The 20,932-nt window shown below is 35.0% G+C and overlaps 1 protein-coding gene across 2 annotated transcripts; it reads left to right on the top strand.

The window, feature by feature from the left end:
- The first annotated feature begins 16,698 nt into the window (after window positions 1–16,698).
- LOC141633624 (lysine-specific histone demethylase 1 homolog 2-like) lies at window positions 16,699–20,344 on the top strand. 2 transcript variants are annotated; one of them, XM_074446058.1, is made up of 3 exons: window positions 16,706–16,951; window positions 17,036–18,763; window positions 19,158–20,344. In XM_074446058.1, exons 2-3 carry the CDS (start codon window positions 17,215–17,217, stop codon window positions 19,895–19,897), a joined length of 2,289 nt encoding a protein of 762 aa, XP_074302159.1. In that variant the 5' UTR covers window positions 16,706–16,951; window positions 17,036–17,214; the 3' UTR covers window positions 19,898–20,344. The 2 variants fall into 2 exon arrangements, with proteins under 2 accessions (XP_074302158.1, XP_074302159.1); XM_074446057.1 differs by having other exon boundaries at window positions 16,699–18,763.
- Window positions 20,345–20,932: the final 588 nt, after the last annotated feature.

Below are 20,932 nucleotides of genomic sequence, written 5' to 3'. Positions count from 1 at the left end.
CTCACTTAAACTCGATGAAAGAAATGGATTGTCAGGGGCTCAATAGTCTTTTCCGTCTTCCTTCTCATCCCTCTCAAAACTCAGCCAAGTGAATGTGTAAATCCAAAACTCAATTCACACAGGAAACACCGTGGATTATGAATATCACCGAGACAAATCAATGGGTGGCAGAAGAAGCTCGGTGCTCTGGTGGCTGTCGAAGTGGTGGACTCGGGTTTTGCTGCCACTTCGGTTGAATTTGTCGACCTTGGTGGTCAGATTGGTTGCAGGTCACGGTTCAACTGTTCGGAATCGATGATGAATGATGGAGTGGTGGTCTTTGGCGGTCGAATCGGCGGTTTGATGGAGATGAATCGAGACATGGTGGTTGTAGAACGGAGCACGGGAGAAACGGAGGTCGGCGACAATGGTTCGAATTTATGGCGGTCGTGACGGTGGCGGTGTCACTCGATTGTTCTTTGCGGTGGACGAGAGGAGGCGAATCGGTGGAGTCTGCTTGCTTGGTTGTCGAATTGAATGGAGGTCTTCAATTGAAGGAGCAGCGGCGAATCGAGTTGATGTGGACCCGTTTTTATGCTGATGTTGGTGAAGTGAACCCGGGTTTTAATTCCGAGTTCGGAATTGAAGATGGAGAATTGAATTGGGTGGTTGTTGTGGTCGGGTAGTGGTGTTGGTGAACGATGGTGATGGTGTATATATATATATATATATATATATATATATATATATATATATATATGATTCTTTGGAGATTTAGCTTAGGTAGGATTCAAAAATAAAACTCAATCTTTTTTGTAATTTATTATATCTCTTATTTTATTAGCTCAAAAATAATTATCTTTAGCTGAGTTTATTATTAAAAATAAAAATCGTGTTTTAAAATAGTTGGAGTCTCTAGAATTGTCTGAAAAAAGCCTCTTTTATATATATACTAGATTTAATGCCCGTGCGATGCATGGGCCACTTGTATTATTCTGTGTCTTGAACAACTGTTGAAAGTCAACTTATAAAATAATCACTACAAAAGTCAACTCCCATCTACAATGAGGCTCGTTAAAAGTCCAACTTTAAATTGACAAATTACGCATCTGAATACATTTCTAATTCACTAAAAGCGCTTGAATAACTAAGACTAAGACCCTGTTATTTTGGGCTAAATGAAGTTGAAGTGAATTGAATTGAGCTAAACTGATTTGAATTAAGATGAGTAGAGATGAACTGGATTGAAGAATATAGCTGAACTGAATTGAAGTGAGCTGAGATGAATAGAGCTGAAATAAGCTGGACAGAATGCTGAGCTGAAATGAGCTGAACAGAATTAAACTGAGCTGAGATAAATAGAACTGAAATGAGCTAAACAGAACTGACGTGAACTGATCTGAGCTGAATTGAAGTGAGCTGAATGAGAGCTGAAAAGAACATGCCTAATTTTATGCAATAATTATTAGTACAATTCCAAAATAACCAAATTACTCACCGTAATACATTTCACTGACAGTACTTGAATAATTAAGACTAAATTCACAGTCATTATAAGTACTATAAGCGCATTACTAATGGCAAACACATTTTAGGAAGGGGCAGTTTTGGAATATATTAACTTTATATACACAACAAATGGTATAATAAATTTGGCAAATTACGTTGATCCTCAACATAGTCGTATAAAATTAGGATTAATTTAATTACGTCATTTTTTTGGGTTCGTGTTTAGATAACTCAACTCAAACACGACCATACTAAATTTTGTTTCATATATATGTCAACCCACTTATATAAAATAGTCATTAAGTCTCAACTAAACCCGTTAATTATGTGTCTTTTAAGGCTAGAGTTTTATAACTAATTTTTCTTAATAAAAATTCCTTATCTCCTCATAGTATTTGGTGTAATTGTGCCCTATTATTATATTAACTCTCTCCCACTATAAATAGGTCAGCCAAGACGGCAAGTCGCAACACCCAACTTTTATCGATTTCATACACTTAAAACAACGTAAGGTAAGAGTTTAACTACATATTCGTATACTTAATCGAGTAAATAATTGAGACTGGACAACTTTATAGGATTAACTTCTCCTAATTTGACTTGATTCCTCTATACAAAATTCCCAATAAAACAATGCTTGGGCAAACTTCAATACGCACAAATATACTTCATATATATATACGAATTAATATATTTAGAGATCATCTTCATATACACCGGATGGAGCATAGACAAAGCATGACAAAAGATGATAAGAGTTGAAGCACCATGATTGATTCTTACTCGCGAGAATGACGATTCGGAACTCGAAAATCAAAACATTTTGTTCCATGTATAATAAAGAGTAATTCTTACACCAAGGCAACTGTTGATTTACATGGCAAGTTCATTCTGTCGTCCTAATTCTCCATATATAATAGTGATTCGAGCGTTACATATTCATGTACTTTATTGAATAAATAACTGAGACCGGGCAACTTTTTAAGACTAAATATCGTCTACAATGAGGAAGAGAAGCAAGATCACCAGATTGAGCAAATCCATGAATAGTATGATCATTTGGGCGTGAAGATCTTGAATGTTAATCAATTGCAGGCGCTATTTTTCTTCTTTTATATTAATATGATTATTATCAAAATTGAAGCTCCTTGATATGTAACTATACATTAGAACGTAAAGTCCTATGAGTATTATTACTCCATATTATCTTTCCTTTAATAAAGGAAGTCTACTTTAAAGATCACATATTACAAAGTATTCAATTATTTACCTTTGTTTAAAATACCTCACACATAAAGAAAAGGTAAATAAATAAATGGAACAAAGATAGTAATGAATGCTAAAAACCCTTGCCATGATGCTAAAGCACACCGTATTTGGATCGTAAAAGCTTGAAAAATGGGAGATCTTCTGATTTTTTGAGTAGTGTTTAGTTTAGATTGTTCAGTTTTGAGATTAAAATTTTGATTAGAATTGTGTTTTTGAGTAACGAACAATTTAGCCGATCCTCTAGCTGGGATGCAGTAATGTATATATATATAATGGCTGAAGATTAGTATGGTGTTTAAGTTGGTTTCATGCAGGAAAAAAGACACGAGGTTAGTAGAATATGAGAGATTTATATAGTTGAAGAAAAATCTTATGTCCTTCGGGAAGACCGTACTCCGTACTCTTCCTTACACCTAAGCTATTATAATATTTTATTTGGTGGATTGTTTTTATAGGTGTAAGGAGGACGGTCGTCACGGAGGACACAAAATTTTTTCTATAGTTAAACCCTTGGCTTATTATAAATAAAAACATCTATCTAAGTTTCATATATATATATATATATATATATATATATATATATATATATATATATATATATATATATATATATATATATAGAGAAAGGATCATGTAAGTCCACCTATTTTGGTTTGTGTCATGTCTAATCTAGCCTTTAGATCTAAGAGATGAGTGGTGAGGATTAAAAGAAAATGGAAGGCTGAGATTAAAAGCTCTCAAATCCCACCCAAACCCTAATCACTTTCACAAATCCTTCCACCCCCTCTCTCTCTCTTCATTCTCTCTCAACTTCTCTCTGAATTTCTCCCTGCCGCCGCCACCCTCCCCTCGCCGCCGCTGCCGCCGCCTCACCAACAACACACCACCATGCTTTTCTCTCCTCCGCCTTTCTCCTTCTCCATCGTTCTCCCTTTCTCCCACCACACAACACCACGCCGACAACCATACACCACCTACAAACAAGCACTAACCCCACCCTCCACCGCGCGCCGCCGCAACAACCCCACTATACGCCTCTCCCTCCCGTTCTCCTTTCTGTTTCTTTTTTTCAGATCTGAAAAAAATAAATGATGGTGGTTGTTGGTTGTTGATTGGTGATTGGTGATTTGGTGGTTGTTTTTTTCGGGTTTTGGTTGGTTGTGCCGTAGTGGGTGTGTCGCTGGTGTTTTCGTTTTCGTTTTCGTTTTTTTTTTTTTTTTTTTTTTTTTTTTCCTTTTTGGTTTTCTTTGTGTCGTGTGTGTCGGAGGGGGATGGTGGTGGTGGTGGTTGTAGTGCGTGGTGGGTCTGTTGCATTTTTTTTTTGTTCAGATCTGAAATAATAAGTGGTTGGGTTGTTGTTGGTTGTTAGGGTTGGGAGGTGGTTGCTAGCATAAAGTTACAGATCTGAGTGCTAAAGTTACAATTTTACGGACTAGAGTTACAATTTTACGGACTAGAGTTACACTCGTTAGTCAATAAAATTACACCTTTATTGACTAAAGTTACACTCTTGAAGGACAAAAGTTACATTTGAAATGACTAAAGTTACAATAACAAAATATATTAATTCAAATTTTCACATACAATTCACTATTATGACTAAAGTTACAACTCCAATGACTAAAGTTACACTTAAAAGGGGTAAAATTACACCTGTAAAAGTATAGAAACCACCACATGACTAAAGTTACATCTAAAATGACTAAAGTTACAACTAAAACGACTAAAGTTATACTCGTAAAAAAATAAAGTTACATATAATTTTGTTAAAATTACATAAATTCCAATTTATAAATTCAAATTTTCATATACAAAATGACCTTAAAGACAAAAATTCCACTCATGAATCAATAAATGACTAAAGTTACACTCACAAAGTAATAAAGTTACACTCAGAAATGATTGGCTAAGAATGGGACTTAGGGACTCAACCAAATTTGTGGACTTACCTGAACCTATCTCTATATATATATATATATATATATATATATATATATATATACAGGGGCGGACCCACGCACTCCCATGGTGTAGCATTTGCTACACCAAACTTGAAAAAAATTAAGAGGAAATTTAGGAATGCTACACCATTATTTCATAATTAAGTGTCATTATTACCATAATTACTAGTGAGTAGTGGCTATAAACGCTGATTAGTTGTTCCTTTACCTAATTTATTTCCAAGAATGTCATTAATACTCCCCCGTTCACATTGTTTACTGATTTTCCAATTCCCCATATTCATTATTTATGACTAATTAACTACGAGTACTAAATTAATGGTGAAAATACCACTGTCAATTCTCATCAAGTCTCAATTCTGCTAAATACGGAGTATTAGTGTACAATATAACACAGGCAACTTCTCTATGATGTTTTATTTTTTTAATTTTCACATTATTATATGTACTATGCTCGTTGTTGTAGTGTTCTAAATGATACGAAGTACTCCAAATGTACCCGACTCAAAATAGAACAAGCTGATTAAGTATTGTTAATTGATTGATAAAAATTGTCTATCTATGTCTTGATTGATATGTTATGATGACCTGACCCCAAATATACCCGACTTAAAATAGTACAAGCCGATTAAAGGGGCTAATAGAAATGTACCCGATCAAAATCAAACCAAAACTAAGGTCTTTATATCGAACCAATTTAAACCGATCCGAAACCGAAGTGAACGACCCGTTTGCAAGGTCTAGTACTGCTACACCAAATAAGAAATCCTGGTTCCGCCCCTGTATATATATATATAGGAATGAGATCATGTGAGGATACACTATCTTTTTGAGGATTGAGGATTTCGTTAAAATATCAAAGGTTGTTCAATACAATATTACAGGTTATTCGATAAAATATCACAAAAAAAAACATCTGTGCAAAAAGAAAAACAAAATTATAATTTTTTTTTTCAAAAAAAAAAAAAATTTGGCAAAGGTCAAATTTTTCGTGATATTGTATTGAAGAACATGTGATATTGTATTCACTAATCCTCAATCCTCAAATATTTAGGAGTTCTCACCGGATCCCGGCTCTATATATATATATATATATATATATATATATATATATATATATATATAGTACCGACCTTATTAAATTGGCTTGATTATCGTTTACTACTTGGAAATTTCCTGCAAAACACAGCACAACTAATCAATACAAAGCTTTAAAAACATTTATAAATAAATAACTAAAAACTCAACAAAAAAAATAAGAAAAAAAATGCATAGAACACATTATAAACTATCAAGCATAATTCATAAAGACAAAAAAAAACAAATCACAACAAAGCTAATGCAGGTCAAAATATACAAATACAGTCAAGGAAATAAATTTAGAGGCTACGATTATAATACTGTATTATTATTTTCAAATTTGGGGTGAAAATTGTATATATACAAACACATAAATCGACATTGTGTCCTACTCAAATAGAACTTGTAGAGTTGTATTAGATAAACAAAAATATTTCAGCAAAAGACATTCGATTGTATTTGCCTCAAACTCATATTTTATATTCTTTTTTAAAGTTAATAAAGTAATTTAGCACAATTTATTAATCCGAGTGTTTTGATAATGTTGGAGACTCTGTAATCGCTCGAAAAAAGCTTCCTTTATTAATATAGATAGATATATTGATGTATAAGAGAAAACATAGTCATACGAGATCTTGTTTGATTCATCGTCATGAATGCTATAAGAATATCAAGTTTTTATAATTTTTAATAATGTATAACTAAAGATATTCATGTTGCAAAACGCGTCTCGGCAAGCGTAATAAAGCACTACTACAAATCCCTTATATTTAAGACGCTTCACTATTGACGCTTTAATAGAGCGTCGACCACATAACCCACTTCCCACTTAATATTTATTAGCGCAATTCTTAAATATTGAAAATTCACGAAAATTCCACCAAATGACTAGGATACTCCGTCTAAACCCATGCGCCATTCACCTTCTTCACCCATTTTCAGTAGTCCCTTGAACAAAACCCTAATAATAACTGCAAAGTCTCAACAATAATCAAAAATCTTTCAACAAAAATCGATTAAAACAAAACCCTAATAATATTTGTTGCGTTGATTGTTCAATTTAGAAGTTCTAGAAACCACCACTACACCTCTTCTTCGTTTCCTTCATCCTTAACCCTCACGTTGTAATTTGTCCTACATAGTCGCAAAACTACATCATCTATCACAGATTGTGCGCCGTCGTTCGATCTATTCATTCATCTGTCTTTTGTGAGTTTTAATTTCTTATTTTGTATTAAATTTGTGAGCTTTTTCACTCCTAATTACTGGACAAAGTCCTTAATTAATGCTTTTAGCGGCTAGAGTTTTTGCTTTCTGATTAATTTAGGCCTCAACTTCTTCGTATATTAATTCTTTTATGATTATTAATAGTCTTTTTTTTCATGATTGTCATGTGGATAGGTAATAATCGACCTGAAGAAGGGTAGCAAATCGTTCAAGTTCTAAATGAACTACATCTCCAAGGCGGTATTAAAGCTAAACTTTCTTTAATTTTTTATAATTTTATAATTCATACTATTGTATACAAACCCTCACACAATGGAATTCTATTCCTTTGTTGTATGCACTCCAATTTAAATGAGATGTTCATAAAAGGAAATACAAGATGGAACTGACATATTTTTGGTTATTTTATCATTCCTGGTTGAAACTTAATCTTACTAGAGGTTCTTTGTTAAAGGGCAGAAGTCTCGTAACTGTTAATTTTGGGGCTTCTATTTTGCCTGAAGCATAATTTAGGTATCTGATTCAATTTTTACTCAAATGGCCTAAAATTCATGTCGTATAAAAGTATTTTATTGGTACTTCTTCTGAAATAGTAGGTGTTAATTAGCATTGTATTGGGCTAGTAGTTTAAACTTTAAACCAATTGTGGTACTATATACTTCCTCTGTCCCAATCATTTGTTTACACTTGATTAAAATACCTCTCAAAATGAACATAAAAAGTATATAAATGACGGAGACGGAAAGAGAAGTCAGTTGAACTAGGCTCTTTGTTCATGTAAGTGTTATTGTGGTTCATTAAGTTTGCATATGTAATAGAATATAGTTTGCATATGACCACTCATAGTTTGTGTATGTTTTTTGTTTCACTTGTGCCTTCAAGGGCCTATCAATTCTATGTATTTCTTCTTATACTTTAGGATCCCATCTTTATTTTATTTTATTTTTTCTTTTGTTACTAGAATGTCAGTCCCCCTTTTCCTAATTGTTTGGCAAGATAGTGTGCATCAACTCTATCCTAAGATTAGTAAAATAATATTACTCTTGGTTGCGTATATTAAAGTTGGTTTCTTAACTCTCTTCTAAGACGGTCATATGTCATATCCGTCTCACGACAGTCCATTTATGTAAAAACAAAACACTCTTTCGTTACATAAATGAATTGTCTTTTATGTAATGGAACCAGACCGTCTCATGGTGTGAAACCGTCTTAAACTATAATTTGTGTATATAGATAGACGGGACTGGACCGTCTCCAGATAAAAACTTTCAAAGTATGTATTACGTGCTCCGTAGTATTTGTGTTGTTGCGCTTTGATTGAGCTGTGTTGGATGGTACTTCGAGAAGTGTAAAGACTACTAGCATCGATCGTTAGGTCATTGAGACTAAACTATATAATCCGTAAGCGTGCGTAAGTGCTAAGAATGGGCTATGAACGTTTGATCGATGAACATGTTAGCATTGAAGTGGGGGAATTGGATGATCAATCCACTTGAACCCGAGAAAAGATGATCAACTTTGAAAAATGTAATTGTAGTTACCCCTTTAATTGGCTCTCAAAGAAGTTCTTATATCCCCAAATGTAAGGCCTTTTGAAAGGAATACAGGGGCAATAACTTCCTTATAATAAGCAACGGGTTAGATCCACTTCCAACTATGTGCCTTTAGATCTTGTTAATGCAGGTATAAACGAGATAAGAATTGGTGGTGTCTTTCTCTTGGTTTGATTTGATAATATCAAAAATATTACATGTGTAAGTATTGTCTTAAATTCATGTCTTATAGAAGTATTGTCTTATAGAAGTATTGTGAAATATAAAATATGTTACTAGTATTGCCGCTTTTGAAACAATATGTCGTCATTACCATTATTTTGAGCTAATAGTTTGACATTTAAACCATTTGTGAATTGTGAAACTATTTTATCACTTAGAATATGCTCTTAGTTCATGCAAATATTATTATGGTTCATTATAGTTGTCTATGTACTTGTATATAGATTCAATATTGATGCGAATATCCTTCAACATTGATGTTTGGAACTACTTGTTGTACACTGGTTTATTGCTATAGGTTCATCAAGATGGAAAAACGGTCAATGCAAGATTGTTCCTCAAAGTATTCACATCTGATGTAAGTACACAATTAAGAGAGTTCTCTTATTAAGATATATATTTCCTTGTCAAAATTGGTTTTTAGGTTTTCATTATTTTTAAAATCATAGTTTACCGTCTTGTTGCACAACTGAAAGCACAACTGAAAGTTGAATCATTAAGAGGGTTCAATGTTCTCTTCTCTTAATGTTTTATTTTGGGATAGTGTTATAGTGCAACAGGTTACTTGACACAAAGAACTTGAAAGCACAAAAAGCAAAAAGAGTACTAAGATGACTTATATAAGCAATCTTCTATTTTTTTCCACTCAAAAAATTAAGATAGTGGTGCATATACAATTTATTGGATGCCCTGACTACTTGAAACACTTTTGATATGCCCAATTTCCATAAAACTTGATCCATAGAAACCACTGAAGGCAGAATATCCTAATAACGTCAATTTTGAAGTTTTCGATCCTTGGTAATGTGGGTAAAATTTACCGAGCTTGGAGGCTAATATTTACCCAAGTATGTCTTTTTGCTATTTTGAGCATCCTTTGATAACTTCTGCTGCCTTCTTGGTCTCATCTTAGCTGAAGTCTTGTTGCATGTTATATAGACATGGCAAAATCAGTCTTGAACATGAACATGGCCAGTACACAGGTATGCTTAATTTTTTTACTTCTCTGTTTTATTTGATAGAGGGTATGCTATTTTCCGTATGGTCTTTGGAATGATGTGGGATCATTTGTAGAGCTATTCTCGCGATTTTAGCTTCTAATATGTTCGATGAGTTTCGTTTGAGATGACTCGTTTAGTGTTTACTCCATACTATACCATGGCCAAGAGCCTTGCTTTGTTTATTACACTATGAGTGTGAGTGAGTGTGAGTGCCGTTTAAATGCGTACTGTCTTGCTTTGTTTATTATAATATCTCTGGATACCAAGCATTAAACATCATTGATTCATAGTATATTATTACTATATACTACCCACTGAAACCAGTAAGTATGAGTTAACCTGCACAATTGCACACGTAATTGGAGCCAGTCATCTGGAGATGTGAAAGTGAAAGTACAACCTGGTTTGATTATTGCTTTATGTTATTCCTCGCTTTAGTGTATATGTAGTATGTTTTAATCAAACATATATATTCCTATAAATTATATTTTGTTTGCCCGTTATAGGTTTTGATTCATCAGATTGTGACGATGCGCCTTCATATGTTGATTGAAGTCCCTTTGACATTGAGCATACATGATTGAAGCCCCTACGACGTTCAAACTACTAAGTGTCCTTGTCTAGCTAGTTACGTAGCATTATTTACGATTTTTTTGGACTTTTACTATCTTCCGGATCCCTTTTGGTATCTTTGATTTTGTCGTACTAAAAATTATGTACTAGTTTATATTAGTTAAATTGTCAATGCTAGCTAGCTATAGTATTTGTGATGGAGACGGTATATGTATCAAACGTATAATTATTTATAAAAGTACGTGGGTACGTTATTAATTATATACGGAGTACATTGCATTATGTTTTATTTTTTATGATTTAGTAATGATAGCTAGTAGTACTATATCATTTATAGGTGTATTTAATTAATCTCTACGTACGATTTTATCAGAAATCAAAAAGTCAAAATTAGACCGTGACAAGAAGAAGTGTCAATATATGAATAGTTGACGCCTAATTCGTCTCATCGATCGACGATAAAACCATCAATATCGCGGAAGACGCTTAAAAGCGTCACATTTATTGACAATTAAAAGCGTCAATAGCCACCAAAGACGCTTAAAAGCGTCAATTTTGTTGACAATTAAAAGCGTCAATAGTCCATGAAGACGTTTAAAAGCGTCACATTTATTGACAATTAAAAGCGTCAATAGCCGCCAAAGACGCTTAAAAGCGTCAATTTTGTTGACAATTAAAAGCGTCAATAGGCCATGAAGACGCTAAAAAATGTCATAATTATTGACTAAAAAAAGCGTCAAAAAATAGTGACGGCCCAAAATTTGACGCTTTTATAAAGCGTCGATGAAAAAAAAATTGACGCTTTAAAGCGTCGAAAAATGCCTGAAAAAGCGTCACCAATGCAAGGTATGTGTAGTAGTGAAGTCAAATGTAACATTTGGTTTGGATGGGAGGGAGTATAACACTTGTCTTTCTTTCACTGGATGTCTTCTTTTAATAGTAAGGTCAAGACTTATGTAGAGTGTTAGGCTTTGTTTGGCAAAACTAGCTGAAAAAGTACCTGAAACCTGAAAAGGTAGCTGAAACCTGAAAAGGTAGCTGAAAATTAAGACCTGAAAATGTAGCTGATTTATATAAAAACTGTTTGGAAACAACCTGAAAAGATAGCTGATATTTGACAAAATGACGTAAAAGGACATGGTTTATTATTGTTATCGTTTATGTTTTTACTATTATTTTTGTGTTATTGGCGTTGGCGTTATTAGTAATAAAGTCATAATGTAATTTTTTCAATATATATGTACAAGTCTCCAACATGTTTCAAAAAAAATGAGAACAATAATTAATATATCAACCATTAGGTAAAACGAAAAAAAATAAAATAAAACAATATATCATCGAAAAATGTATTTTATGGATAAAAAAATAATTCTCTATTAAACTCGTACATAAGAAAAAAAGAAATTAATTAAGTTGCATCCCAAATTAAAGTAGCAATATTATCGCGGATGCTTTTCATTTCCATCGACGACTCGTTCACATTTTCATTACTTGTGACATTATTACCAATGTCCGGTAGTTCTTCATCTGGTATGTAATCTGGATACTCCTCAAGAGTCCTAAATAATAAGTCATCCGGTGAGTTTTTCCGGATGTAATTATGCAAGGCAAAAGCCGCCATTATAACATCAATTTGAGTTTCCACTCTAAATTGCGGCATAAAGTGTAATATTTTCCATCTTTTCTTAAGCACCCCAAATGACCTCTCGATACAACTTCGAAGTGATGAGTGCACTTTATTAAAGGCTTCTTTAGAATTACCTGGCGGCTCATTTTCAAACTGAGACTTGTGATACCTTGTTTTCGGATATGGTACCATATACCCCTTTCTATCAGGATATCCTTTATCCACCAAATAATACCTGCCATGCGGTGGCTTTGGAAAGTTCAATTCCGGTTTATTAATTGCTTGAGTAAAAATACGAGTATCATGTGCAGTACCAGCCCACCCAACAGATATAAATGTGAAACACATGTCAAAATCACATACACCCATGACATTGAAGGTAGGTATCCCCTTCCTTCCTATGTAACGTAATTGGTCCGCCGCCGGAATACAAGCAGCTATATGTGTTCCATCAATGCATCCAATACAATCCTATTATGCAAATAAAGAAAATATGTTCAGAAGGTTAATTAAATGTAGCACTATAAAATATTTCTTTTACGATAATTATAAATTCAATACCTTAAAGTATGGCGCATATCTTTCATCGTTTGCAATATGAAGTGGTATATATGGAAAAGAAGCATCTTCTGGCTTTATGATGTCACGTGCTAGGCTCATATAACCTCTACTTCTACCACTAATTGCTTCTAACACTTCATGAAACGATCTGCTAATAGTCTCACCAGAGCGTTGAAATCGCTCACACACATCTCGATTAGAAATGCCCAAGGCCATGGTATATATAAATATACCCACTTTTTCAATAACTGACATTTTATCGCTCCCTCGTAATCCATAGTTCAATTGAAGGTCTTGACACAATTGTTTAAATACACTTGATTCCATCCTAAAAGCATTTACACATCGAATAGGGTGTCCATTCAAAACCTCTTGCATCCAAATCTCTCCCGTATAAATTGAAGTCATGCATGGTTCCTTGTAAATATATTTATAAAAGTAAGTTGATATGGCGGAAGTAGTACTAGTCGCCATAATCCAAAATAATTTACGCTTTCTCCTTTTCCTTTCCTCATTGTCCATGATAACCTACGTAATTGAAAAAAAAAAACATAAACACAATAGAAACTTAAAAACAATCTTACTTTTTCATAATAGTTGTTCATCCAACAAATAAAAAATTCGATATGATATAATAAATTTAAGTACTAGTTCAAAAACACGTCTAAACATGAGTGCTTTCTAAAAAATCAATAGTCAAGTAATTTATTCTATTTCTCTCTACGCTGCATGAAGTCTAACCAAGCCATTCTATCGTTATCATCCTCCATCTTCATAAATAACTCTCTTCTCACACTATCTTCAAGTAAATGGATCAAAAAGCACCACGATTCAGTAGCCTTCACTAACCAACATTCACTTACCATCCGATTAACAACATTCATAGCCATACCTACACTAGAATCTTTGGACCCAACTTGAGTATTATTAGAATTACCCTCAGCACTAGTAGTAGGAGGATTGACATCAGATTCCAAAATTTCTAATGCACGAGTGCACGTGTTCACCATATCGCCAATCTGACCGGATAACATTGCCGATCCAGCTGATTGTCTTCTTTGACGCTTCATTTGAGTATGTTTTATAGTCTTTCTAATACTACTTTGAGGGAGTTTAGAACCACATGAAGTGCTTCTTTTCTCACCCGTGTTGGCTTGTGTGGCACTAGTATTTTGAGTATGCACCATATGTGGTATCTGAGTGTCGAAATTGTTTAAACCATGAGTATCTAAGTTGTTATCTAAACCTTGGTTTGAAGTTGGCGCTTGGGTATCTGATGAGAACTCCTTCAAAAAATTGCTGTAAAAGGATTGTTCTTGACTCTCTAAATTTCCTAAGACGGATGAATGTTGATTGTACTCATAGTAAGTATCATCTTCATCATTCCCTTCATTTAGATCACCTTCTAGATCACCTTCTACATTTACTACATTCACGCTTGAAGGATCCATACTTGGAGCCACAACGCCTTCTTCTGTAGCACGTTTACTTTCAAAAATTTGGAAATATAAATCTTCAAAGGTAGGATTTAATGGTTTGTTTTTGAACTTTTTCGCATCTGGTTTAGCCTGTAAAAATGATATATACAATTACAACTATGATATCATAATAAATAACTTTAAGAATAGTTAGATACATTAATATTCAACAAAAACTTACCGCAATTTTGTTCTTCCACCATTCATCTGAAGCACTTATTCTACCTGAAGCGGGATCCAACCCAAGCCCAGTCTCTCCGTTCTTTAAAAACTTCCAAAGGTACCAATCAGCTCTCATTGAATAAAATTTATTTTTCATACTTTTAAACTGATACTTTCGACCAGTTTTCTCTTGCACCTCTTTGTGGATCTCATGCCACCTAAAGGCTTGTCCCCGCCCATTTTTATGGATGTAGTTAATACAAACCTCACATAACACCGTCACATCATTATCCGTCCATCTAAAGTTTCCATCCTTTTTCTCATTACCTAATTCCATCCCATTATGAAATTAAGCTTTAGAAATACATATTTTGGTTGTTGCATTACAATTAGTGATGTTACTGATATACAAATTTTCGATTCACGGTTGACATATATACACACAGCCACAAGAACCAAGACGCAGGCCAACAGCCTACCAGCCTGCAACATCATTAGTAGTTGGAGCAAATGCTAAACTATTCTAGTAGTTGATCAGCTACAAATTCAAGCAAACATTATGTTCACCATTTTACTTTTATTAGTAGATCAGCTAGTGTTTTTCACTTGTCAACCTCAAATTTCTGTAGCTGAACATCACATTATTATGACACTATAAATGGTTGTCCTAGATGCAAGGAGTGTAGTACAGAATAGCAGACAAAACAATGAAAGAAAACCATATAGAAAACCATAAAAGTACCCAGTACAAATCATTAGGGCATTAGCAATAGAAAAACCTTTAATAAGTTTGTTCTAATGCCACATAAGATAATATACAAACTCATTTACTCACAAATCTCATACCAACAATAGATGAACCTCTTCAAGGTTCATAGCATGGTCCACTATACTATTTCTTCTCTCACACTCTCTTTCCACAAACCTGTATACTATATTGTAACCTCTCTCAACCATGAACCTCAACACCCATGTTCAACAATAGAGAGTTTATAGACAAACCTCTAAAATAATGGACACATCATCTTACAAACCTATTGACAAACCTCTATTGCTAATGCCCTTAGGAATTTGAATAAATTTTTCGGAGCATATATTAAAACAGCTAGTCTTGCTTGTGACGGGCTAATCCCGTCACAAGACCTCTCACAAAAAGGGAGAGGGGGCAAGGTGAGGCACCTCCCATGTGCTTTCCCACTCACCTTTCTATGGGTCATTTGTGAGAGCAAACGATATCCGTCACAAAACTTGTGACCGATATCGTCGTCACAAATGAGAGTTTGTGATATTAAAATACCACCTATAAGGCTGTCATTCCCAAATCTTTCGTCCTCTGACCACCTCTCTCTTTCACACAAAATTTTCTCTTTATTTTTACTTGGCTGTATATCCTAGCACGAGTGAGGTTTTCACTCTATTTTCCCATTTGAGTTGGAAGAATCAATTTATGCAAAGGTCAAATTACTAGGGTTCTTAGAAAAAATAAAATTGAGGTTTCTTCGATCGATTAGCTGATTTGAATTATGTAAAGCTCCTAAAGAACCAAGACTCCAATCATCCATCTACTGATAACATAACTCCTACTAATCAAACCATGATCATCATCTACAAAACCCACCTATAATGAAATTTTAATTGGATTTTCTATTCATACTAGATAATTAATTAAGCCAATTTGACCGAATCACGCTAAATTAATGAAAAAGAAACAATTAACGATACCTTTATCCGTAGAAGCAAGTCGGCGGAGCAATCCGATGCTCAAGTCTTGTACTTGTGAGAGTGCTGAAGAATACAGTGAAACGGCAATGGTAATTTTTTTTTGGAGAACTATTAAATTGAATGAGATTTTTTTTAATTGGTAACATTAAAGAAAAATAAGGGTAAAATAGGTAGTTAAAAAGAAATCAGGTACCTGATTTCTCAAATGCTACATGAGGTAGTTTTTTATTTCAGGTACCTTTTCAGGTCAAAAAAGTTAGTTGCCAAACACTTAAAAACAAATCAGGTACCTGAAATTTTTTGCAAAAAAGCTACTTGAGACAAATCAGGTACCTGAAGCGTACTGCCAAACAGAGCCTTAAGTTAAGTCTTGGATTTTGAAAACTCAACTTAAAACTTTGTCAAAACTATGATAAATTATTGATAGTTTTGAATGAGTTTGTAAAACTCACCAAAGTCTTATTTCAAGACTACCAATAATCTTAACCTAAAATAAGTTCCCCTTTCCCTCTTTTTCACATCTCTACTACCAATGAGTAGATTATACAACCTGTTGTATGCAGTTGTATGATGTAGAATCCGAGCTGTGTACTAAAGTTTTCGAGTTTTGTTTAAAAGAATCTGAGCTATGCTGTAAAGTTTTTGAATTCACACACTTAAACATAAAAAAAATAATCTCTTACAAAACTCAGAAAAATTACACATAAGCTCGGATTAATGTATAGGGTTGTACAATGCTCATTATACACAACTGGTTCTATAGTAATATTTGGGCTCTACTACCGCCAACTAATCTTTTAATTAGCAACCAAGAACCCTAATTTCAAACCGTCTAATCTCCCAACAAATTAACTCCATTTTTTTAAGAGATTCAATCTCTGATACCCATTTCATTAAATCCATTTCTTTTGTTAATTACCCAATAAAACCTTAATTTTCGCACAATTACCCGCCAAAAATAACCATTTTATCTTTGTTCTTAAATCTCTGTAATGACCTAGATTCTGAATTTACTGACTATTTGAAGGTATGCCCAGATGTTATTTTGTGAATTAATGACTGCCCATTTTCTTACTTTGTTGATTTTTTCTATTCTTGTGTAAATTTGTAGATGCATATTCTAGGAAAAAACTTGGTTTTTCTTGTTAATGGTTATGAAATAGTACTGATTGACTGAAGAAGTGATGGTTTATTGTAGTGCAATAATGGGTTTGAGTTAATTAAGTTGTAAGATTTGTTGTATTGTTTGGATTGTGTGCTGTTTGAGTGAGAGCTGGGGGAAGTGACAGTATGGAGACCCCAAATGGTTCGGCCCCAGCTTCGGACGGGGTTATTCCGAAGAGATCATTGAGGAGGAAAGTTAGTTTGAAAAACTATGATGAGAAGTTGATGGATGAATTTATAGAGAGGCATTTGGGTGGGCCCTTGAAGAAAAAACACAGGACTATGGAAGCCATTGAGAAGGAAACTGAGATCGAGGCAATGTTAGCCATGTCACTTGGTTTTCCCATTGACGCTTTGCTTGATGAAGAGATTAAGGCGGGCGTTGTGAGTGAGCTAGGTGGGAAAGAACAGAATGACTACATTGTTGTGAGGAATCATATCCTTTCTAGATGGAGGGCTAATGTTGGGGCGTGGCTTGCCAAGGCGCAAATAAGGGAAACTGTGTGTAGTGACGTTGAACATTTGATGTCTGCTGCTTATGACTTTCTTTTGTATAATGGGTTTATCAATTTTGGGGTTTCATTGCCGTTTAGTTCTCAAATTCCTGAGGAGGCATCCGAAGGGTCTGTTGTTATAATTGGCGCTGGACTTGCAGGTCTTGCTGCAGCTAGGCAGCTATTATCGTTTGGTTTCAAAGTTATTGTTCTAGAAGGAAGAAGTCGTCCTGGGGGTAGAGTGTACACTCAGAAAATGGGTAGCAATGGGAAGTATGCTGCAGTTGAGCTCGGTGGAAGTGTCATTACTGGCATTCATGCTAATCCTTTAGGAGTTCTGGCTAGGCAACTGTCAATACCGTTACATAAAGTGAGAGATAAATGTCCATTGTACAAACCAGATGGGACTGAAATTGATAAAGACGTAGATTCTCGTGTTGAGTTTACATTTAATCGCTTGTTGGATAAAGTAACTGAGTTGAGGAAAATTATGGGTGGATTTGCAAATGATATTTCTTTAGGTTCTATATTGGATAAACTTCTGGAGCTTTATTCTGTAGCCAAAAGTAAGGAGGAGCGTGAACTTCTTGACTGGCATTTTGCAAACTTGGAATATGCAAATGCCGGATGTTTGTCTGAGCTCTCCGGTGCCTATTGGGATCAGGATGATCCATATGAAATGGGTGGTGACCATTGCTTCCTTGCTGGTGGAAATTGGAGGCTGATTAGAGCATTGTGTGAAGGAGTTCCTATATTGTATGAGAAGACTGTTCACACTATAAGGTATGGAATTGATGGTGTTGAAGTGGTAGCGGGAGACCAGATATTTCAATCTGATATTGTCTTGTGCACTGCACCTCTTGGTGTGCTGAAGCGAAAGACTATCACCTTCGAACCTGAATTGCCGAAAAGAAAGCTTGATGCCATCGACAGGCTGGGCTTTGGTTTACTTAATAAAGTTGCTATGGTATTTCCTTCTGTTTTTTGGGGGGAAGAGCTTGACACTTTTGGTCGTCTGAGCAACCATAGCCATGAGCGAGGGGAGTTTTTTCTTTTCTATGGCTACCACACTGTTTCAGGTGGTGCAGTACTTGTAGCTTTGGTAGCTGGAGAAGCCGCCCAGGATTTTGAGCAAACAGACCCATCCGTTCTGTTGCATCGAGTCCTAAACGTGCTCAGAGGTAAATTGTTACTCTCCAGTCTTCTTGGTGTGTTTATAGAAGTTTTGTTTTTTCAAAGCGGTGATTTGATTTTCAATATAACCAAACTGTGTTATGAGAAGAAACATTGCATCTTGTATTATTGTCTTTGTACAAAAAAATGCTTCGTAAGAGTATACAGTGCATTTCATTATATTTACTCTTATATTTTGAGAGGCTGAAATTTAAGTGAGTGTCCTGAAATTTGAGAACAACTTAGATTAAAAAATACGAAGGGATAAAGAAGTATAGTTTTTAGCCTTGAGACACCTGACATGATACTTTTTTTGTTTTTTTCCCTGTTCTTCCTACAGATGCTTTTTTTGCTGTCTGATTTATAGGCGTCTTAGTCTGTTATTTTTTCGGTCTTGTGTAGGTATATACAATCCTAAAGGTGTTGATGTACCTAATCCCATACAGACAGCGTGTACAAGGTGGGGCAATGATCCCCTTTCATATGGTTCATATTCTCATGTTCGGGTAGGATCAACTGGATTCGATTATGATATACTGGCTGAAAATGTGGGGAACCGGTTGTTTTTTGCTGGGGAGGCGACAACCAGGAAATATCCAGCCACGATGCACGGTGCTTTTTTGAGTGGCTTACGAGAAGCCGGTCACATTTATCGAACAACCAGGACTCAACAGCTAAACGGAAGGAAATGTGGTAAAAAAGCTCCTGGACCAATCTTTGATACCCTCGTTGATCTTTTTAGAAGGCCTGACCTAGTACTTGGAAAGTTCATATTTGTACTCGATCCTTTCACAGAAGATCGAAGATCACTAGGGCTTTTAAGAGTTTCCTTTGATGACCTAAGTAGTGAACTCTGTAGTGGATGCAGTAGTTTGGTTGATCGGGGGGTAAAATGTCCCAAGCACAGTTGCCTGCCTCTGCAGCTATATGCAATTGTATCTCGTGAAATGGTTGAACAGCTTCAACAAGTAAATGGAAGCGACCGAGATAGAATGTCTTTTTTGTTTAAGAATCTTGGTGTGAAACTCATGGGATCAAGTGCTTTGGGTACACTGGGCAACTCTGTGATTACTGGCCTATCTATTGCGCGAAGGGGTAGGGGAAGACAACGTTTGGGAGCAGGAACTCAATGCATCATATGAGTACTCTAGTATCTTCTAACATTGCTAGGTTCTCATGTTTCTAGATCATGTAGTTTACATGGAGCAGCAGTTGATTTTTTTTGTTTTGTGCTGCTTCGGACAAGTTCAGGCATATAAGTAGCTGACAAGATTGTTAGCCCTTGAAGAAATCGTTGCATGTTATTCGGGTAGCTGGAAACTAAGGTGGCATTAAATAGGTTAGTGTTGGAATGGTAGCTATAGCCGTAGAGGGAGTGAGGAAGTAATGCACGGTTGTGGTAGTGGTATGTACTGATTCTGACTCTACATTCTCAGATTTGGCTGTATTCAGGCTTTTAGCCAGCAAATGTAAAGTTTTTGTACACTAGAAATTCTTTCTGAGACGGATAAATACTTGCAGACGATTGTCACGAGCAATCGTATGTTCATCACAAGCTTCTGAAATCTTAATGCTGCACTGCTACTACTAGCTGAGATTAGCATTGCAAATTCTCATTCGAAACGAGCATCACAACTCATGAGAATGACCTACATGAGAATCAAAATGGGGTAGTTACTTTTCGAATTGGTGGTTAAGTGGGTGGAGTGTATTGTTAAATGGGTTGGTCTCACATAGTATTAGCATGACTCTCATTGCAGAGACTATTGTATGAGCATATGCTATAAGTCTTAAGGAAATCTCATAACTTAGCCATTGGAGAATTATGAGAAACCCAGAAACATACCTGATTTTTAAAACTGTAATTTAAGGACTGAAATTTTATGCATGTTCAAGTGTTTAAACTTAGATTGCAGCCAAATAATTATCTGGTTTAATCCATTGTGAAATACAGAGTATGATTAGCGGGATATATAACAGTTGACGGTGTATTACAGGTTCCAACTAGACAGTTGGCTTATGATCTGGTACAGGCCAGATTTATCTAATTTGGGTTTGATATAATATGAAGTTATGAGGTTAATCTTATTGAATCTGCTAAGAAGAATAACCCGCAAAGGAAGTTCACAAACATTGGTGATTCATACTCCAACGCTCTGAAAATGTTGATGAAGCAA

The sequence above is a fragment of the Silene latifolia genome, chromosome Y (assembly GCF_048544455.1).
Source record: "Silene latifolia isolate original U9 population chromosome Y, ASM4854445v1, whole genome shotgun sequence".
NCBI classification, from domain to species: Eukaryota; Viridiplantae; Streptophyta; class Magnoliopsida; order Caryophyllales; family Caryophyllaceae; genus Silene; species Silene latifolia.
Note: the sequence above shows the minus strand (reverse complement) of the source record. Positions and strands in the feature narration are given on the sequence as shown.